The sequence below is a fragment of the Heterodontus francisci genome, chromosome 9 (assembly GCF_036365525.1).
Source record: "Heterodontus francisci isolate sHetFra1 chromosome 9, sHetFra1.hap1, whole genome shotgun sequence".
Classification (NCBI taxonomy): domain Eukaryota; kingdom Metazoa; phylum Chordata; class Chondrichthyes; order Heterodontiformes; family Heterodontidae; genus Heterodontus; species Heterodontus francisci.
In genome coordinates this window covers 41,594,148-41,612,457 of record NC_090379.1, presented here as the reverse complement: position 1 = coordinate 41,612,457, position 18,310 = coordinate 41,594,148, and the positions used below count along the sequence as shown (strand labels likewise).

Below are 18,310 nucleotides of genomic sequence, written 5' to 3'. Positions count from 1 at the left end.
AAAGCATTTTCTTGCTCTAAGCAGCAATTCACGCCTCCCTTTTGTTCCCGGATTTTCCGAACTCCAGGAAACCCAGCCAGACAGCGCTTAAAGCAGGAACAGAGAGAAAAGTCATGCAGCCGTCAGTTCTGATGAAAGGTCTCACAGACCTGAAACGTTAACTCGGTTTTTCTCTCCATAGATGCTGCCTAACCTGCTGAATGTTTCCAGCATTTCTGTTTTCATTTCAGATTTTCAGCATCTCCAGTATTTTGCTTTTGTTAAAAGTCAAGTGACTCAATTGGGCATTTTTTTTTGTCTCTTGCAGATTTGGATGACCCTGTACTGACAGTACACCAGAGTATAGGTGAAGCAAAGGAACAGTTTTACTTTGAAAGAACTGTATTCCTTCGATGTTCAGTCAATTCGAATCCCCCCGTCCGATACAGTTGGCGTCGAGGAAGAGAAATTCTATCACAGGGATCAGACAAGGGGGTTGAGATCTACGAGCCATTCTTTACCCAGGTACATTATAAAACTTTCTGTCTATGACTGAACAAAATATCTGAATCCCATTTTGCTCTTAATAATATAGTTGCCATGCATTCCCCATTGATGATCTGGCAGAATACACATTCCGTTAAGCCTCCCTCTAAATCTGCTTTAATATTGCAGCCAGGGCCTCAGGAGAATGCCCTCAATGCACCATTCCCCCACATTCACTTGGTAACAGTCCAGCCACTCTCCCTGTAAACTAGCTGCCATACAAAGTTGCCTTTGGTGCAAACTAATATATACTAATCAAATTCATCAAACTGATATTACTAATGAAAATAGTGCACAATGGATCTCCTGTGGTAGCACCTGCAGTGGCAGGTGAACATTCAAGATTCTATACTATATCATTTTGCTTTTTTTTAATATTATCAAATGCAAATGTCAAAGCTCTCTGCATTTTGTACCAGAATTCTGCTTCACTTTGTAATTAGTTTAATTACAGCAAGACAATTAACAGTAAATTCTGCTGATGGATGCATTTAATTCATTTGCAGATTTTTTTCTCCCCATTTATTTCCACGGCACCAACTTCCTGACAAGACCAAGCAGTGTCAGTAATAAGGGAGATTTGATTTCCAACCGTAGTATGCTCAAGTGATCCAAGATTAACACATCCTTTTTGACCCATGGTCTGTCCATTTAATTATACATTGACAAATGCCTCAGATAGTGTTAATGGCCTGGAGCAGATGAACATAGAAGGACAGACCAGCTCTCTTCAGCATCTTTATAGTTATGGCTATAGGATTTTTCTAATCATTTTTCAATTGCCACCAGCTATTGAAGCTACTTTATTGAAACAAAAAATAAAAAAGGACACTCAGTTATACCAACTTGTCCTTTTGAAAAGATGGGACTGAAGAGTGGTTTATTGTGTGACAAATTATGTGTTGTACTATTGATTGTGGGAGATGAATAGTAAACGGATGTACTATAAACCTTTTATCATTGCTTTCACAATGTAGGTTGCTCATCTGGATTTCAGTTATTATTGATTCAAAGAAAGGCCCCACCATTATAATTTGGTGAAAACTGCAGCATTCTGCAACATCCAAAATTGTAACAACAAATTCCTCAGACATGCTCCAGCTTTCCGCCTTGTGCTTCTACTCCCAATTAAGAAAAATATCTGCACCCAGAAATCACTTTGTCTACTAAATTTACAGTTCAGAATATGCAGTTGTGCTCACTGCAAATTAACTAATGTGGCAAATTGGATTAACGTATAATTAGATCTAGTTTTTGTTTTGATAGTTGAGTTAACATTAGAAAAACACAAGATTGTTGGTATTAAGTATTCAGTGCTTTGAGCTGAAAAATTACCTTAGCCAAAGTAGAGAGAAAAATCCTTCTGTTAGCCTGACAATTTAATTAAATATGAGATTGCAAACCCTTGCAGGCTTCATTTTCTATTTGAATGAAATATCCAATTGTTCATTCTAAAAATTGATTTCTTACTGCATGGTGCTAAGAATGAAATATTTTAAAATTGGAATCAACTGTTATGACTTTGGAGCACCATTCCTACATTTTTAAAATGTCTTCCTAGCACAATTCTGTTTGTCCTAATATTTTTCTCCCGTTATCAGAGTTGGGGATTAAGCAAGCCAGGAAAGCTCAATTTGTGTCAGCCATGGCTCTGTCGGTGTCACTCTCACCTCTGAGTCACAAGGGTGTGGGTTCAAGTCTCATTCTATGACTTGAGCAAAAAAATGTGGGCTGACTCTCTGGTGCATTACTGAGAGAATTCTGCATAGTTGGAGGTTCTGTCTTTCGGATGAGATGTTAAACTGAGGACCCATCTCTCTCAGTTGAATTTAAAAGATCTCATGATACTATATTGAAGAAAAGCAAAGGAGTTATCCCTGGTGTCTTAGTCAATATTTATCCCTCAATCAACATCACGAAAGCAGATTATCTGGTTATTATCACATTGCTGTTTGTGGGAGCTTGCTGTGCCCAAATTGGCTGCCGTTCTTCCTATATTATAACAATGACTATGCCTCAAAAATACTTTATTGTCTGTAAAGTGTTTTGGGATATCTTCAGGTCATGAAAGGCACTACAGAAATGCAAGTCTTTATTTCTTCTTGTGTTTTAATCAGAAATGGGAACTGCAGCATATGGTAATGTTACTGAAACTAGTAATCTAGAGGCATGGATGAATGCTCCGGAGATTTGAGTTTAAATTCCACCACAGCAGCTGGAGGAAATTTAAATTCAATTCATTAAATAAATCTGGAATAAAAACTAATCTCAGTAATGATGACCCTGAAACTCTGGGATTACCATAAAAAACCCACGTGGTTCACTAATCTGGCGCTTGACTAGTCTGTGGGACAGCTCTCCCAATTTTGGCACAAGCACAAGGAAATCTGCCGTCCTTACCCGGTCTGGCCGACATGTGACTCCAGACCCACAGCAATGTGGTTGACACTTAACTGCCCCCTGAAATGGCCTAGCAAGGCACTCTTTTTCTATAGCAGCTTGATACAACAATCAATTAAGAATAAAACAGGATGGACCACCCACCTAGGCATCAGATAAGACAAAGGCACACCCAGCCTAGCTAACCCTTCAAAGTCCTTCTCACTAATATCTGGGGGCTTGTGGCAAAATTGTGAGGCAACAGTCTGACATAGTAATACTCACAAAATCATTACCTTACCCAGATTCCTCCATCACCATCGGTAGGTATGTCCTGTCCCACTGATAGGACAGACTGACCAGAGGTGGCAGCACAGTGGCATACAGTCAGAAGGGAATGGCTTTGGAAGTCCTCAACAGTGACTCTGGACCCAATGAAGCCTCATGACATCAGGTCAAACATGGGCGAGAAACATCCTGCTGATTACCACCTACCACCCTCCATCAGCAAATGAATCAGTGTTCCTCCATGTTGAACAGCACGCGGAAGAAGCACGAAGGGCAGCAAGGGCACAGAATATACTCTGGGTGGGGGACTTTAATGTCTATCACCAAGAGTTACTCGGTAGTACCACTATTGACACAGCTGGCCAAGTCCTGAAGGATGTAGAATGGGCTTGTGGCAGGTGGTGAGAGAACAAATATAACGGAAAAAAACTACGTGACCTTGTCCTCATCAATCTATCTGACACTAATGCATCTGTCCATGACAGTATTGACAGGAGTGACCACTGCACAGTTCTCATGGAGATGAAGTCCCGTCTTCACACTGAGGCCACCTCCATCATGTTGTGTAGCACTACCGCTGTGCTAAATTGGATTGATTCAGTTCAGATGGTGAAGTTGCGGATAGTGATGAGGATTGTCAGAGGATACAGCAGGATATAGATCGGTTGGAGACTTGGGCGGAGAAATGGCAGATGGAGTTTAATCCGGACAAATGTGAGGTAATGCATTTTGGAAGGTCTAATGCAGGTGGGAGGTATACAGTAAATGGCAGAACCCTGAGGAGTACTGACAGGCAGAGAGATCTGGGCGTACAGGTCCACAGGTCACTGAAAGTGGCAACGCAGGTGGATAAGGTAGTCAAGAAGGCATACGGCATGCTTGCCTTCATCGGTCAGGGCATAGAGTATAAAAATTGGCAAGTCATGTTGCAGCTGTACAGAACCTTAGTTAGGCCACACTTAGAATATTGCGTGCAATTCTGGTCGCCACACTACCAGAAGGACGTGGAAGCTTTGGAGAGGGTACAGGAGAGGTTTACCAGGATCTTGCCTGGTCTGGAGGGCATTAGCTATGAGGAGAGGTTGGATAAACTCGAATTGTTTTCACTGGAACGACGGAGGTGGAGGGGCGACATGATAGAGGTTTACAAAGTTATGAGCGGCATGGATAGAGCGGATAGTCAGAAGCTTTTTCCCAGGGTGGAAGAGTCAGTTACTAGGGGACATAGGTTTAAGGTGCGAGGGCAAAGTTTAGAGGGGATGTGCGAGGCAAGTTCTTTACACAGAGGGTGGTGAGTGCCTGGAACTTGCTGTCAGGGGAGGTGGTGGATGCAGATACGATAGCGACGTTTAAGAGACATCTTGACAAATACATGAATAGGAAGGGAATAGAGGGATATGGGCCCCGGAAGTGCAGAAGGTGTTAGTTTAGGCAGGCATCAAGATCGGCGCAGGCCTGGAGGGATGAATGGCCTGTTCCTGTGCTGTACTGTTCTTTGTTCTTTGTTCACACAAGTGCCAGGCAATGACCATCCCCAACAATAGAGATTCTAACCATTTCCCCTTTCGTTCAATGGCATTATCATTCATGCCGCACAAGTGCCAACAAGAGAGAATCAGACTGGCAACAGTGTGTACCATACACAAGATGCATTGCAGCAGCGCACCAAGGCTCCTTCAACAGTACCTTCCAAACCTACGATCTCAACCACCTAGAAGGACAAGGGCAGCAAATGCATGGGAACACCATCACCTGCAAGTTCCCCTCCAAGCCACTAACCATCCTGACGTGGAAATATATCTTCACTGTCGCTGCCTCAAAATCCTAGGACTCCCTTCCTAACAGCACTGTGGCAGTACCCACACCACATGGACTGCAGCAGTTCAAGAAGGCAGCTCACCACCACCTTCTCAAGGACAGTTAGGGATGGGCAATAAATGCTGGCCTAGCCAGTGATGCCACATCCTGTGAAAGAATTAAAAAAAAAATTCTACCCATGTCAAGTTTCCTCTATGACTTAACAATGGACCTGTTTGATATCTTTTGATAGGTTTTTGAAGAGTTTTGGATATCATATCTGATATCAACACATCATCTCATGAAATAAAAACACCTCATTCAAAAGCTTTTGTCATTTCATTTTAAGTATTACTTCTTTTCGTTGTGTTTTTTCGTTGCACTGCATGTTTTCTTTCTTCAGTTTTACAAACAGTATATTTTTTAACCAATTCCTGTTTTCTAAACAGGGCGAAATAAAGATACTGAAATTGAAGAATCTTCGCCCTCAGGATTATGCGAATTATAGTTGCATTGCATCAGTCAGAAATGTTTGTAATATCCCTGACAAGATGGTCTCGTTCAAGCTCAGCAATGCGACAGGTAGGTGGAGTCTCATTTTAAACATAATCACGCAGACAAATAATGTCTGTCCAGGCAAAACGTTCATTACGTGGCACTTTGTTTTCTCTTAACATTCAATCTGCATCCACTAAGTCTTTTTTGATTTATTGTACTCCAGCAATAACCCTGCAAGCCCCCAGTGTGCAGTACCACCCATGCACAAAGTGATGGGCTGCTGGAGCAAGTAATGATCCAAATCTATTCAAATGTTTGGGAACAAAGATGCCCACTATCCATTTACAGTGTGCCCTTCAGGCTGGCTTTCAAACTAATGTGTCAGTTGTATGTACCTGGCAAGTTTTTAAAAATGTTTTTCACTTACACATAATTGGGCCTTCTATTTTCCTCTGAATCCCTAAGCACCATCACAGTGAATGTATAGGTACAGGCAACAACAATAACCTGCATTTATATTGAGCCTTTAACGTAGTAAAATGTTCCAAGGCACTTCACCAGGCAAAATTTGACACCGAGCCAACAGAGGAGATATTAGGACGGGTGGCCAAAAGCTTGATCAAAGAGCTAGGTTTTAAGGAGCATCTTAATGGAGGAGAAAGAAGTAAAAATACAGAGAGGGGAAGAATTCCAGAGTTTCGGGTCTAGACAGCTGGAAGCAAGTCCTCTAGTGCGGGAGAGATGAAAATCGGGGATGCACAAGAGGCCAGAATTGAAGGAGTGCAGAAATCACAAAGGGTTGTATGGCTGGAAGATGCTACAGAGATAGGGAGAGGTGAAGCCATGGAGTGATTTGAAGGATGAGAATTTTTTAAACCATGTTGTTTCTGAACTGGGTGCCAATGTAGGTCAGCGGGCACAGACCCTGCAATGTTTGTAGCTGTACATGTGCAGTTTTGGGGCAAAATCTATGCATCTGGTATACATGGTTAGGGTAACCTGGTCACGTAAACTGAATCTACTTACTGTTGTAAATTTATTAACTTCAGAACGAGATTCACACTAGAAAGAGATATAGGGCAGTTTCAGTGTATGTCATGATATTATGCGTTGTCTCAGCTTGAGTGGTAGACTAGATTCTACAGCTGCACTATTGCACCACTGAGTTATCTGCTTGTTTCCCTCTAGGTGAAAGCATACTGATATTGCAGAAAGATTTTTTTCATTCAAAATATGATTTTTCTGCCACATTTGGCATAGTGACATGGTTTACCTGTGTCCCAACACAGCTGCATAGTGATACAATCATCATGCATCGACATTAACATCTGCCTCACAGCCCCAATGCATGTCATTCACTGCAACCTGACGTCCTTAATGTATATCATTGACATATGCCTTACAGCTCTAATGCACAGTGGCGCAGTGGATAGCACCGCAGCCTCACAGCTCCAGCGACCCGGGTTCAATTCTGGGTACTGCCTGGGTGGAGTTTGCAAGTTCTCCCTGTGTCTGCGTGAGTTTTCGCCGGGTACTCCGGTTTCCTCCCACCACCAAAAGACTTGCAGGTTGATAGATAAATTGGCCATTATAAATTGCCCCTAGTATAGGTAGGTGGTAGGGGAATATGGGGACAGGTGGGGATGTGGTAGGAATATGGGATTAGTGTAGGATTAGTATAAATGGGTGGTTGATGGTCGGCACAGACTCGGTGGGCCGAAGGGCCTGTTTCAGTGCTGTATCTCTAAATAAAAAAAATAAATAAATAAAAATATAATTGATGCCTACCTTATAGCCTTAATGTAAAGCATTTGGCTGTAACCAGACAGCCCCAATGTATATCATTCACTGAAACCAATGTATATAATTGGCACTAACCTTACAGCTCTAATGTATGTGGGAGCTGGTGGACACCAGTGTGATCCAAGCCAACCACATCCGCAGCAAGTGTCTGAGGCTCGAGGAAGTTCAGCTTCGAGTTGATAAGCTGGAGGCTGAGCTACGGACACAGTGATGCATCAGGGAAGGGGAAAGTTACCTGGATACTTTGTTCCAGAAGGCAGTGTGGGACCTTAGGCTAGGGTCTTCTGATTTGGTCAGTGGTCAGGGACAGAAGGATGTGACTGTGAGTGAGGCAGGTAAGAGGAACTGAAAGTAATTTGTATCAATAAAGAGATAGTACTTGAAAAATTAATTGGATTGAAAGCTGATAAATCCCCTGGACCAGATGAGCTACATCCCAGAGTATTGAAGGAGGTGACTATAGAGGTAGTGGATGCAATGGTGGTTATCTTTCAAAATTCTATAGCTTCTGGAAGGTTTCCTGCAGACTAGAAAGTAGCAAATGTAACCCCCCTATTTAAGAAGGAAGCGAGAGAGAAAACAGACAACTACAGACCTGTTAGTTTGACGTCAGTAGTCAGGAAAATGTTAGAATCTATTTTAAAGGATGAGATAACTGGAACTTGGAAAATAATGATATGACTGGGCAGAGTGAACGTGGATTTGTGAAAGGGAAATCATGTTTGACAAACTTGTTAGAGTTTTTTGAGGATGTTACTTGAAGCATAGATAAAGAAGAACCAGTGGAAGTGATGTATTTGGATTTTCAGAAGTCTTTTGATAAGGTCCCACACAGGAGGTTAGTAAACAAAATTAGAGCACATGGGATTGAGGGTAATATACTGCAATGGATTGAGAATTGGTTAACAGACAGAAAGCGGAGAGTAGGAATAAATGGGTCATTCTCAGGATGGCAGGCTGTTACTAGTGGGGTACCGCATGGATCAGTGCTTGGGCCACAGCTGTTCACAATCTATATAAATGATTTAGATGTGGGGACCAAATGTAATATTTCCAAATTTGAGCATGACACAAAACGAGGAGGGAATATATGTTGTGAGAATGATGCAAGGAAACTTCAAGGGAATTTGAACAGGCTAAGTGAATGGACAAGAACATGGCAGATGGAATATTGTGTGAATAAATGTAAAGTGATCCACTTTGGTAGAAAAAACAGAAAGGCAGAGTATTTCTTAAATAGTGAGAGGTTGGGAAGTGTTGATGTCCAAAGAGACCTGGGTGTCCTTGTTCATGAGTCACTAAAAGCTAGTTATGCAGGTCCAGCAAGCAATTAAGAAGGCAAATAGTATGTTGGCCTTCATTGCAAGGGGATTTGAGTAAAGGAATAAAGATGTATTGCTTCAATTTTATAAAGCCTTGGTGAGACTGCACCTGGAGTACTGTGTACAGTTTTGGTCTCTTTATCTAAGGAAGGATATACTTGCCATAGAGGGAGTGCAGCGGAGGTTCACTAAACTAATCCCGGGGATGGTGGGATTGTCTTATGCAGAGAGATTGCAGAAACTGGACCTGCATTCTCTGGAGTTTCAAAGAATGAGAGGTGATCTCATTGAAACTTACAAAATTCTTACAGGGCATGACAGGGTGGATGTGGATAGGATGTTTCCTCTGGCTGGTAAGTCTAGAACAAGGGGATACAGTCTCAGAATAAGGGACAGGCTTATAAGACTGAAGTGAGGAGGAATTTCTTTCCTCAGAGGATGGTGAATCTGTGGAATTCTCTACCCCAGAAGGCTGTGGAAGCTCAATCATTGAGCATGTTCAAGACAGAAATCAATAGATTTCAGAATACTAATGACCTACTAGAGCTCCTATTTCCTCTGATCTTATGATCCTATGGAGAGGAATTTGCAGTGGGAGGGAGAGGATCCAGTTATCATGGTCCATGTGGGTACCGATAACATAGGTATGACTCCAAGAGAGGTTCTGCTTAGCAATTATCAGCAGCTAGAGGCTAAATTAAAAGGCTGCATTTGCTGACAATGCTACCACTTGGTGGCGCTGCAGCGGCACATGCGCAAATGCAGCATGTGCCACTAAAACATCACAGTCTGCGACTTCAGGCAGCTGCCAGGACTAAAGATGGCGCTGCTCAAATAATCACACAAATGCAACCTAACCTAAACACATGGCAGCACACAATGGCAGGAGGGAGAGAGCGAACGAGCGGGTTGGGGACAGGGGGGAGGCAAGCGGGCCGGGGACGGGGGGGAGGCGAGCGGGCCGGGGACGGAGGAGAGCGGAGCAGGCCCGGGGTGGGGGGAGCGGAGCAGGCCGGGGACAGGGGAGTGGGGGGGGAACGCAGCAGCCGAAAGAGCTGAGTGGCCGGAGAGAGTAGTAAGCGGGGCAGCAGAGCAGCGAGGGGGGCAGCGGAGCGGCCGAAAGAGCAGAGGAGGAGGAGCGGAGCTTGACACATGCGTGAATTTCAGTTGGCGTTGCATTGCTGTATGCATAAAGCGCATGCACAGAGGGGGATCAGGCGCATTGCCCAAAGATGCACACGTCACGCGATGACGTCATCGGCGCAGGCGCTAACCAGTCCTGGCAAGTCGGAACACAGCGCACACATAGAGAGCAGGAGCCCGTCTGCGCATGTGCACAACCTGGCGCAGCCTGATGACGTCAGTGGCCGGCTGCGTTGTCAGGAATCATTTTGAAATTAAAAAGCAGAACAACAAAGATAATAATCTCTGGATTATTACCTGATCCATGAGCAAATTGGTGAAAGGTAAATAAGATTAGAGAGTTGAATGCGTAGCTCAAAGACTGATGTCGGATAAGTGGGTTTTGAATCATGGGGCACTGGTACTGGAGAAAGTGGGAGCTGTACCATTGGGACAGTCTTCGCCAGAACTGTGTTGAGACTGGTGTTTTGGTGAGTCGTTTAACTAGGGCAGTAGAGAGAGCTTTAAAATAAATAGTGGGGGGGGTGGGGGTAGGGATCAAGTAAGGGGAGATGTAGTAAATTAAAGGGAAAGGACAAGGCAATAGTGCAGGGTAGCGATATGGGTAATGATAACCAGAGTATGGCAGGAAGGGACAGAGCGTACAAACTTAACACTGCACCAGCAGAAAAGGCCAGAGATGGCAAAAGTGATGAAGAGACAGAACTGAAGGCTCTATATCTGAATGCATGCAACATTCATAACAAAATGGATGAATTGTTATCACAAATAGAAATAAATATGTATGGCCTGATAGCCATTACAGAGACGTGGTTGCAAGTGACCATAGCTGGGACCTGAATATTCAAGGGTATTTGACATTTTGGAAGGACAGGAAGTGAGGAAAAGATAATGTACAATGAGACAGGATTAATTAATGGCCTCATAGTAAAGGAGCCTCTAGGCAACAGTAATCATAACATGATAGAATTTTACATTCAGTTTGAGGGTGAGAAGTATCAGTCGAAGACTGGTGTCTTAAACTTAAATAAAGACCATTGCAAGGGTATGAAGTGTCAGGCAAGCCCCCCACCTACCAAGACTGAGGCCCCCATTATTTTGCAACATGAACATTAAAACTTAAAATTTCAAGCCCCTGACTGGAAAGACATTTTTGTATCGTAACTAGGGACCCAATCATTGCTTCCCCGATACACAGAAGAAGTGGTCAAATCAGTTTTAGTTATTCCAGCTGGCTGGAGTTTTTTTGAATTTGAACTTCCAACAAAGGATTTGAACAGATAAAGCCATGTGCTCATAGAGTAAAGATCTCTCCTGGAACTGAAACAAGAATTACAGCCTCTCCTGCTTCCATCACCTTCTCACGGAACTGAATCTTGTGAAAACATGCGAAACTCAAAGAGAGAAAAGTTTCCTACGTGAACAAGGTTTTAAGAAGACTACAGGGCCCCAATGAAAAGCAAGACTACTTACAAAAGGACTACAGTGAGCGCAAAGCACCATAACAAGATATTGCCTCAAGCCCCTCTCAACTATATTTTCCTCTTCTCTTTTCTGTTCCTATGTGCATGTGTATTTTGCGTGTGCATGCTAGTGTGGTAATGTCGTATATTTGTAGGCGTGAACCATATTAGAGTTTAAGATTTAATACAATTTCATTTTTCTTCTTTAACCCTCAGAAAGCTGTGTGAATTGGTTTCTTTGTCTTATAATTGGAAAGTTGTGAACAAGGATTCACAAAAAGGGGAGCTCAAAACACAGTGTGTTTAAAATTAAACCCTGTTACAATAAGACCAGTTAAAGACAGCAAAAGACCCCAAGACACATTTCTCACCTGGTCGTAACAGAAGGCAGAGTAGGCCAAAGTGAACTTTAAAATTAAGTGAAAAGACAGGACAGTAGAGAAGCACTGGCAGACATTTAAGGAGATACTTCATATCTCTCAGCAAAGATATATGCCAGTGAGAAAGAAAGACTCTAGGAGAATGATGCACCATCTGTGGCTAACTAAGGAAGTTAAGGATAGTATCAAATTGAAAGAAAAAGCGTACAAATCTGTGAAGATTAGTGCTGGATTAGAATATTGGACAGACTTTAAAAACTAGAAAAGAATACTAAGAAAAATGAGAGATAAATGAGGGAATATGAGAGGAAGCTAGCTAGAAATATAAAAACAGACAGTAAGAGTTCTTACAAGCAGCAACACACCAAGGCTCCTTCGACAGCACCTTCCAAACCCGCGAACTCTGCCACCTAGAAGGATAAAGACAGAAAATGCATGGTAACACCACCACCTGCAAGTTCCCCTCCAAGCCACACACCATCCTGACTTGGAACTATATCACCGTCCCTTCACTGTCGCTGGGTCAAAATCCTGGAACTTCCTTCCTCACAGTACTGTGGGTTTACCTACCCCACATGGAGTGCAGGGTTTCAAGAAGGCAGCTCAAGGCACCACCTTCTCAAGGGCAATTAGGGATGGGCAATTAATGCTGGCCTAGCCAGTGATGTCTACATTCCATGAGCCAATAAAACATTTTTAAAAAAGAAGAGTAATTCAAGTGAGCATTGGTCCTTTAAAGAGTGAGTCTTGGGAATTAATTGTGGGTAACAAGGAAAAGGCAGAAACATTGAACAGGTATTTTGTTTCTATTTTCACTGTAGAAGACACAAAACCCATCCCAAAGATACTTGAAAAACAAGAGATAAAAGGGAGGGAAGAACTTTAAACAATCAGAATCACCAGGGAAAAGGTACTTGGAAAACTATTAGAGTGAAAGGCTGACAAGTTGCCAGGACCTGATGTCCTGCATCCTAGTGTCTTAAAAGAAGTGGCTGCAGAGATAGTACATGCATTAGTTGTGATCTTCCAAAATTCCCTAGATTCTGGAAAAGCCCCAAAGCATTGGAAAGTAACTAATGTAACACCTCTATTCAAGAAAGGAGGGAGACAGAAAGCAAAAAATATAAAACAGTTAGCCTAACATCTGTCATAGGGAAAATGCTAGAATGCATTATTAAGGGTTATAGCAGGACATTTAGAAAATTATAATGCGATCAGGCAGAGTCAACATGGCTTTGTGAAAGGAAATCATGTTTAACTAATTTATTAGAATTCTTTGAGGAAGTAACACTGGTTAGCATCCTTCCATCTATGAAAGATGATGGACACGCAGCAAACAATGCATTTAGTTGGGATGTCTTCTCTTGGTGACCTTTGCTGATGGGTTTGAAGGCCAATCCTTGAGAGGCAGGTTTTTCCACAAGTGCTGCACGTGAAGCTGCCAAGTGACACTGTGACTTGTTGTTTTTGACGTTGGCACCTGTTGCTAAGTTGTGTAGTCACTGGTCGTTGTGGTAGTGCACACCAGTCCACAGGATGTGTTGCCATTTCCCTCTTTTGCCAGCTCATGACTCCCAGGTGTGATAGTCAACATTTAGGGCCTTCATTTCATGTTTGCAAGCATCCTTGAAGCAAAGCTTTGGGTGCCCCACTGATAATCTAGCCCCGGCTACCTCACCATACAGAAGATCCTTGGGTATGCAACCGTCTTCCATCCTGAGGACCTGGTTGATCCACCGATTGATTGGTGCCAACACACTTGGGAACTCTGCCTTTGAGAGGATTGCCACGTTTGGGATTTTTGTCCTGCCAGGATATACTCATAATTCGCTGCAGACAGCGAAGATGGAAATTATTGAGCTTCTTTTCCTGCTCACTGTAATTCGCCCATGTTTCACTGCCATACAGCAAGGAGCTGAGAACACAGGCTTTATAAGCCATCAGCTTGGTCCTAAGGGTCAGTTTGGTGTTATCCCATGTGCATTTTGCAAGTCGGATAAAGAGCATGTATCGAGCTCTGCATCAAAAGACAAATTGTCTGTCACCGTGGATCCAAGATAACAAAATTTTCTAACCACTTCCAGTGGGGTGTTATTTAGTGTGATCAGGGGCGGAGATGCAACACCTTGTTTCATGACCACGGTTTTCAACAAGTAACGTTGATAAAGCGGAACCTGTAGATGTGGTATACTTGGATTTCCAAAAGTCAATTAGGTGCCACATCAAAGGTTACTACACAAAATAAGAGTAGGGGGTAACATATTAGCATGGGTAGAGGATTGGTTCGCTAACAGGAAGCAGAGTGTAGGGATAAATGGGTTATTTTCAGGTTGGCAGGATGTTACTAGTGGAGTGCCACAGGGATCAGTGCTGGGGCTTCAAATATTTACAATCTACATCAATGACTTGGATGAAGGGACTGAATGTAACTCACCAAGGCTCCTCCGACAGCACCTCCCAAACCTGGTACCGTTACTACCTAGCAGGACAAGCACAGCAAATGCATGGAAATACCACCACCTGCATGTTCCCCTCCAAGCCACACACCATACTGACTTGGAAATATATTGCTGTTGCTTTACTGTCGCTGGGTCAAAACCCTGAAACTCCCTAACAGCACTGTGGGTATACCAACTGCATGGACTGCAGCGGTTCAAGAAGGCGGCTCACCACCTTCTCATTTACCTGGAGAGAGTCAGGAGTGGTGGCAGAACTGCGAGGAACCTACCTCCATGCGCTGGAGTTTGAAAAAAGAGGGGGAAAAAAAAAAATCAAACTGTGACATCACAGGAAAGCAGTGAGTTCATAGGCTGGTGACTATTTGCTGCTTAGGAACTCAGTCTAAACAACTGGGAGTTTAAAAACATTAACAATATTAAATATTAATCACAAGTAACAAGCTGGTAAGTTTTGTTGTGTTTTATAATTGGTAGGGTATAGTAATAGTGGTAAGGTAGATTAGTATTGATAAAGTTTAGTTTTAGAAATAGGAAGGTTATTATTACCATTGGTAGAGTTATTAGTATTAGGAGTAGCAAGGTTTATTAGTAGCAGGGTTTATTTGTAGTATCAAGGTTTATTATCTAATAGATAGAGGAATAGCAGGGCTGCTCCAACCTCAGCAGTGCACATCTGTGCTATGTGGGAACTCCTGAACCCTTCATGGGTCCTGGATAACCATATGTGCAGGAAGCATTATCAGTTGCAGCAGCTTAAGCTCTGGGTTGTGGAAGTTGAGCAGCAGTTGATGTCACTGCAGTGAATCCGTGAGAATGAGAGCTTCGTAGATCGCACATTTATAGATGTGGTCACCCCACAGCTTAAGACAGTCAAGAGGAAACAGGCAGGTAGTGTAGGAGACCCCTGAGTGCATCTCACTCTCCATTTAGTTCTGAATACTGAGGAAAGTGATGGTTCATCTAGGGAGTGCAACCAGAGCCAAGGCCATGGCACCAAGGGTGGCTCAGCTGCACAGGAGGCACAAGGAAGATTCGAAGAGCAATAGTGATAGGAGATTTGATAGTCAAGGGAACAGACAGGAGTTTCTGTGGCCGCAGATGTGAATCCAGAATGGTATGTTGCCTCCCTGGTGCCAGGGTCAAGGATGTCACTGAACGGCTGCAGAGCACTCTGAGGGGGGAGGGTGAACAGCTAGCAGTCACGGTCCACATTGGCACCAACCACATAGCTAGGAAGAGGGATGTGGTCCTGCAGAATGCAGTGAGCTAGGTTGGAAATTAGCAATCAGGATCTCAAAAGTAGTAAACTCCGGATTACTCCCAGTGCCACGCGCAAGTGAGCATAGAAATAGGAGGGTAGTGCAGATGAATGTGTGGCTGGAAAGATGGTGCAGGAGGGAGGGCTTTAGATTCCTGGGACACTGGGACCAGTTCTGGAGAAGGTGGGATCTGTACAGGCCAGATGGGTTCCACCTGTACAGAGCTGGGACAATTTCCTTGCGGGGCGATTTGCTAGTGCGATTGGGGAGGGGTTAAAATAACTTGACGGGTGCGGAAACCAGGAGGAAGTATCAGAGAGGAATACCAAGATGCACAGAATACTGAGAGAGATCAATAACAGTGGAGTAGAGAATAGGAAGTTATTAGGTGGGGTCAGAGTAAGGGAGAAAGTAATAAAGTCTAAATCAGGGTTAATGTGCATGTATGTGAATGCACAGAGTATGGTTAATAAGATTGGTGAGTTACAGGCACAGATTGACGTGTGGAAATATGATGTTGTGGCTAAAACAGAGGCCTGGCTCAAAGAAGGGCAAGACTGGGCATTGAATATTCCTGGTTACAAGGTGTTAAAGAAAGATAGGAAAGGGAATAAAGGGGTAGGGGTGGGGGTATTGATTAAGGCCATTGCAATGCTGGAGTAAAAAGATGTCCCAGAGGAGTCAAGGCCAGAAACAATTTCGCTAGAGCTAAGCAAAAAAAAGGTGCAGTTACATTGCTCAGTGTTGTCTACAGGCCACCAACTAGTGGTAAAGACATGGAGGAACAAATTTGCAAGAAAATTATAGAGAGGTCCAAAAATTATAGGGTAGTTTTAATGGGGGACTTTGATTATCTAAACATAGACTGAGATAATAGTAATGTAAAGGACAATGAAGGGAAAGAGTTCCTAGAGTGTGTTCAGGAAAATTTTCTACAGCAGTATGTTTCTAGTCCAACAAGAAAGGAGACACTGCTAGACCTGATTCTTGGGAATGAAGTGTGCCAAGTGGATCAAGTATCAGTAGGAGATCATTTAGGGGATAGTGATCATTGTATCATAAGGTTTAGGCTGACGATGGAAAAGGACAAAGAACAATCCAGGATAAGAATAATTAACTGGGGGAAAGCCAACTTCAATGGGGTAAGAATGGAGCTGGGGCAAATAAATTGGAGTCAAAGGTTGGCAGGAAAAACTGTAGCTGAACAATGGGCTACCTTCAAATAAGAGATAGTTCAGTCACAGTCAAGGTATGTTCCTTCAAAGGGGAAAAGCAGGGTGAACAAATCCAGAGCTCCCTGGATGACAAAAGAGGTAGAGATTAAGATGACGAAGAAAAAGTATGCTTATGACAGATGCCAGGGAGAAAATACCATTGAGAACCAGGCTGAATAAAGAAGGTCCAGAGGGGAAGTGAAAAAAGCAAATAAGAGAAGCAAAGGGAAAACATGAAAAGAGTCTGGCAGCTAAAATTACAGGGAATCCCAAAGTTTTCTATAGACATATAAATAGTAAAAGGGTGTTAAAAGGGGCAGTTGGGCCAATTAGGGACCATAAAGGGGATTTACACATGGAGGCAGAGGGCATAGCTGAGGTATTAAATGAATACTTGCATCTGACTTTACCAAGGAAGACAATGCAACCCAGGCAATGGTGAAACAGGAGGTAATTCAGACACTAGAAAGGTTTAAAATTGATAAGGAGGATGTATTAGATAGGCTGTCTGTACTTAAAGTGGATAAAACACCAGGACCCGATGAGATGCATCCAAGGATACTGAAGGAAGTGAGGATGGAAATCGCAGAGGCACTGGCCATAATTTTTCCATATTCCTTAGACTTGGGGGTAATGCCAGGGGACTGGAGAATTGCAAACATTACACCCTTGTTCAAAAAAAGGTGTAAAGATAAGCCTAGCAACTACAGGCCAGGCAGTTTCACTTCAGTGGTGGGAAAACTTCCAGAAAAAATAATTCGGGACAAAATCAATAGTCACATGGACAAATGCGAGTTAATTAATGAAAAGCCAGCATGGATTTTTTTAAGGGAAAATCATGTTTAACTAACTTGCTGGAGTTTTATTAGGAGGTAACGGAGAGGGCTGATCAGGGCAATGCTGTGGATGTTGTGTACATGGACTTTCAAAAGGCATTTGATACAGTGCCACACAACAGACTTGTGAGCAAACTTGCAGCTCATGGAATAAAAGGGATGGTAGCAACATGGATACGAAATTGACTGGGTGACAGAAAACAAGGAGTAGTGGTTAACAGATGTTTTTCGGGCTGGAGGAAGGTTTGTAGTGGAGTTCCCCAGGGATCAGTGTTGGGGCCCTTGCTTTTCCTGATATATATTAATGACCTAGATCTTGGTGTACAGGGGAAAATTTCAAAGTTTGCAGATGATATGAAACTTGGAAGCATTGTGAACTGAGAGGAGGATAGCGTAGAACTTCAAAAGGACATAGACAAGTTGGTGGAATGGGCAGACAGTTGGCAGATGAAGTTCAATGCAGAGAAATGTGAAGTGATTCATTTTGGTGGGAAGAACCTGGAGAGACAATATCAAATAAAGGATACAATTTTAAAGTGGGTGCAGGAGCAGAGGGACCTAGCTGCATCTGTACATAAATCATTGAAGGCGGCAGGACAGGTTGAGAGAGCAGTTAATAAAGCAGACAGTATCCAGGGCTTTATTAATAGGGGCATAGAATACAAGAGCAAGTAAGTTATGTTGAACTGGTATAAGACGCTAGTTTGGCCTCAGCTGGAGTATTGCGTTCAATTCTGGGCATTAGGAAAGACGTGAGGGCATTGGCGAGAACACAGAAAAGATTCACGAGAATGGTTCCAGGGATGAGGAATTTCAGTTATGAAGATAGATTGGAGAAGTTGGGACTGTTTTCCTTAGAGAAGAAAAGGCTGAGAGGTGATTTGATAGAGGTATTCAAAATCCTGAGGGGTCTGGACAGAGTTTATAGAGAGAAACCTTTCCCA

General features: G+C 43.0%; 1 protein-coding gene across 3 annotated transcripts in view; it reads left to right on the top strand.

Annotated features, from left to right (window-relative positions):
• mdga2a (MAM domain containing glycosylphosphatidylinositol anchor 2a) overlaps positions 1–18,310 on the top strand; it is a 990,949-nt gene that overhangs the window by 384,848 nt on the left and 587,791 nt on the right. For all 3 annotated transcript variants that reach the window (XM_068038888.1, XM_068038889.1, XM_068038887.1), the window contains exons 4-5: positions 308–504; positions 5,439–5,571. In XM_068038888.1, coding sequence (XP_067894989.1) covers positions 308–504; positions 5,439–5,571 — 330 coding nt within the window. The remainder of the gene's footprint in view (positions 1–307; positions 505–5,438; positions 5,572–18,310) is intronic.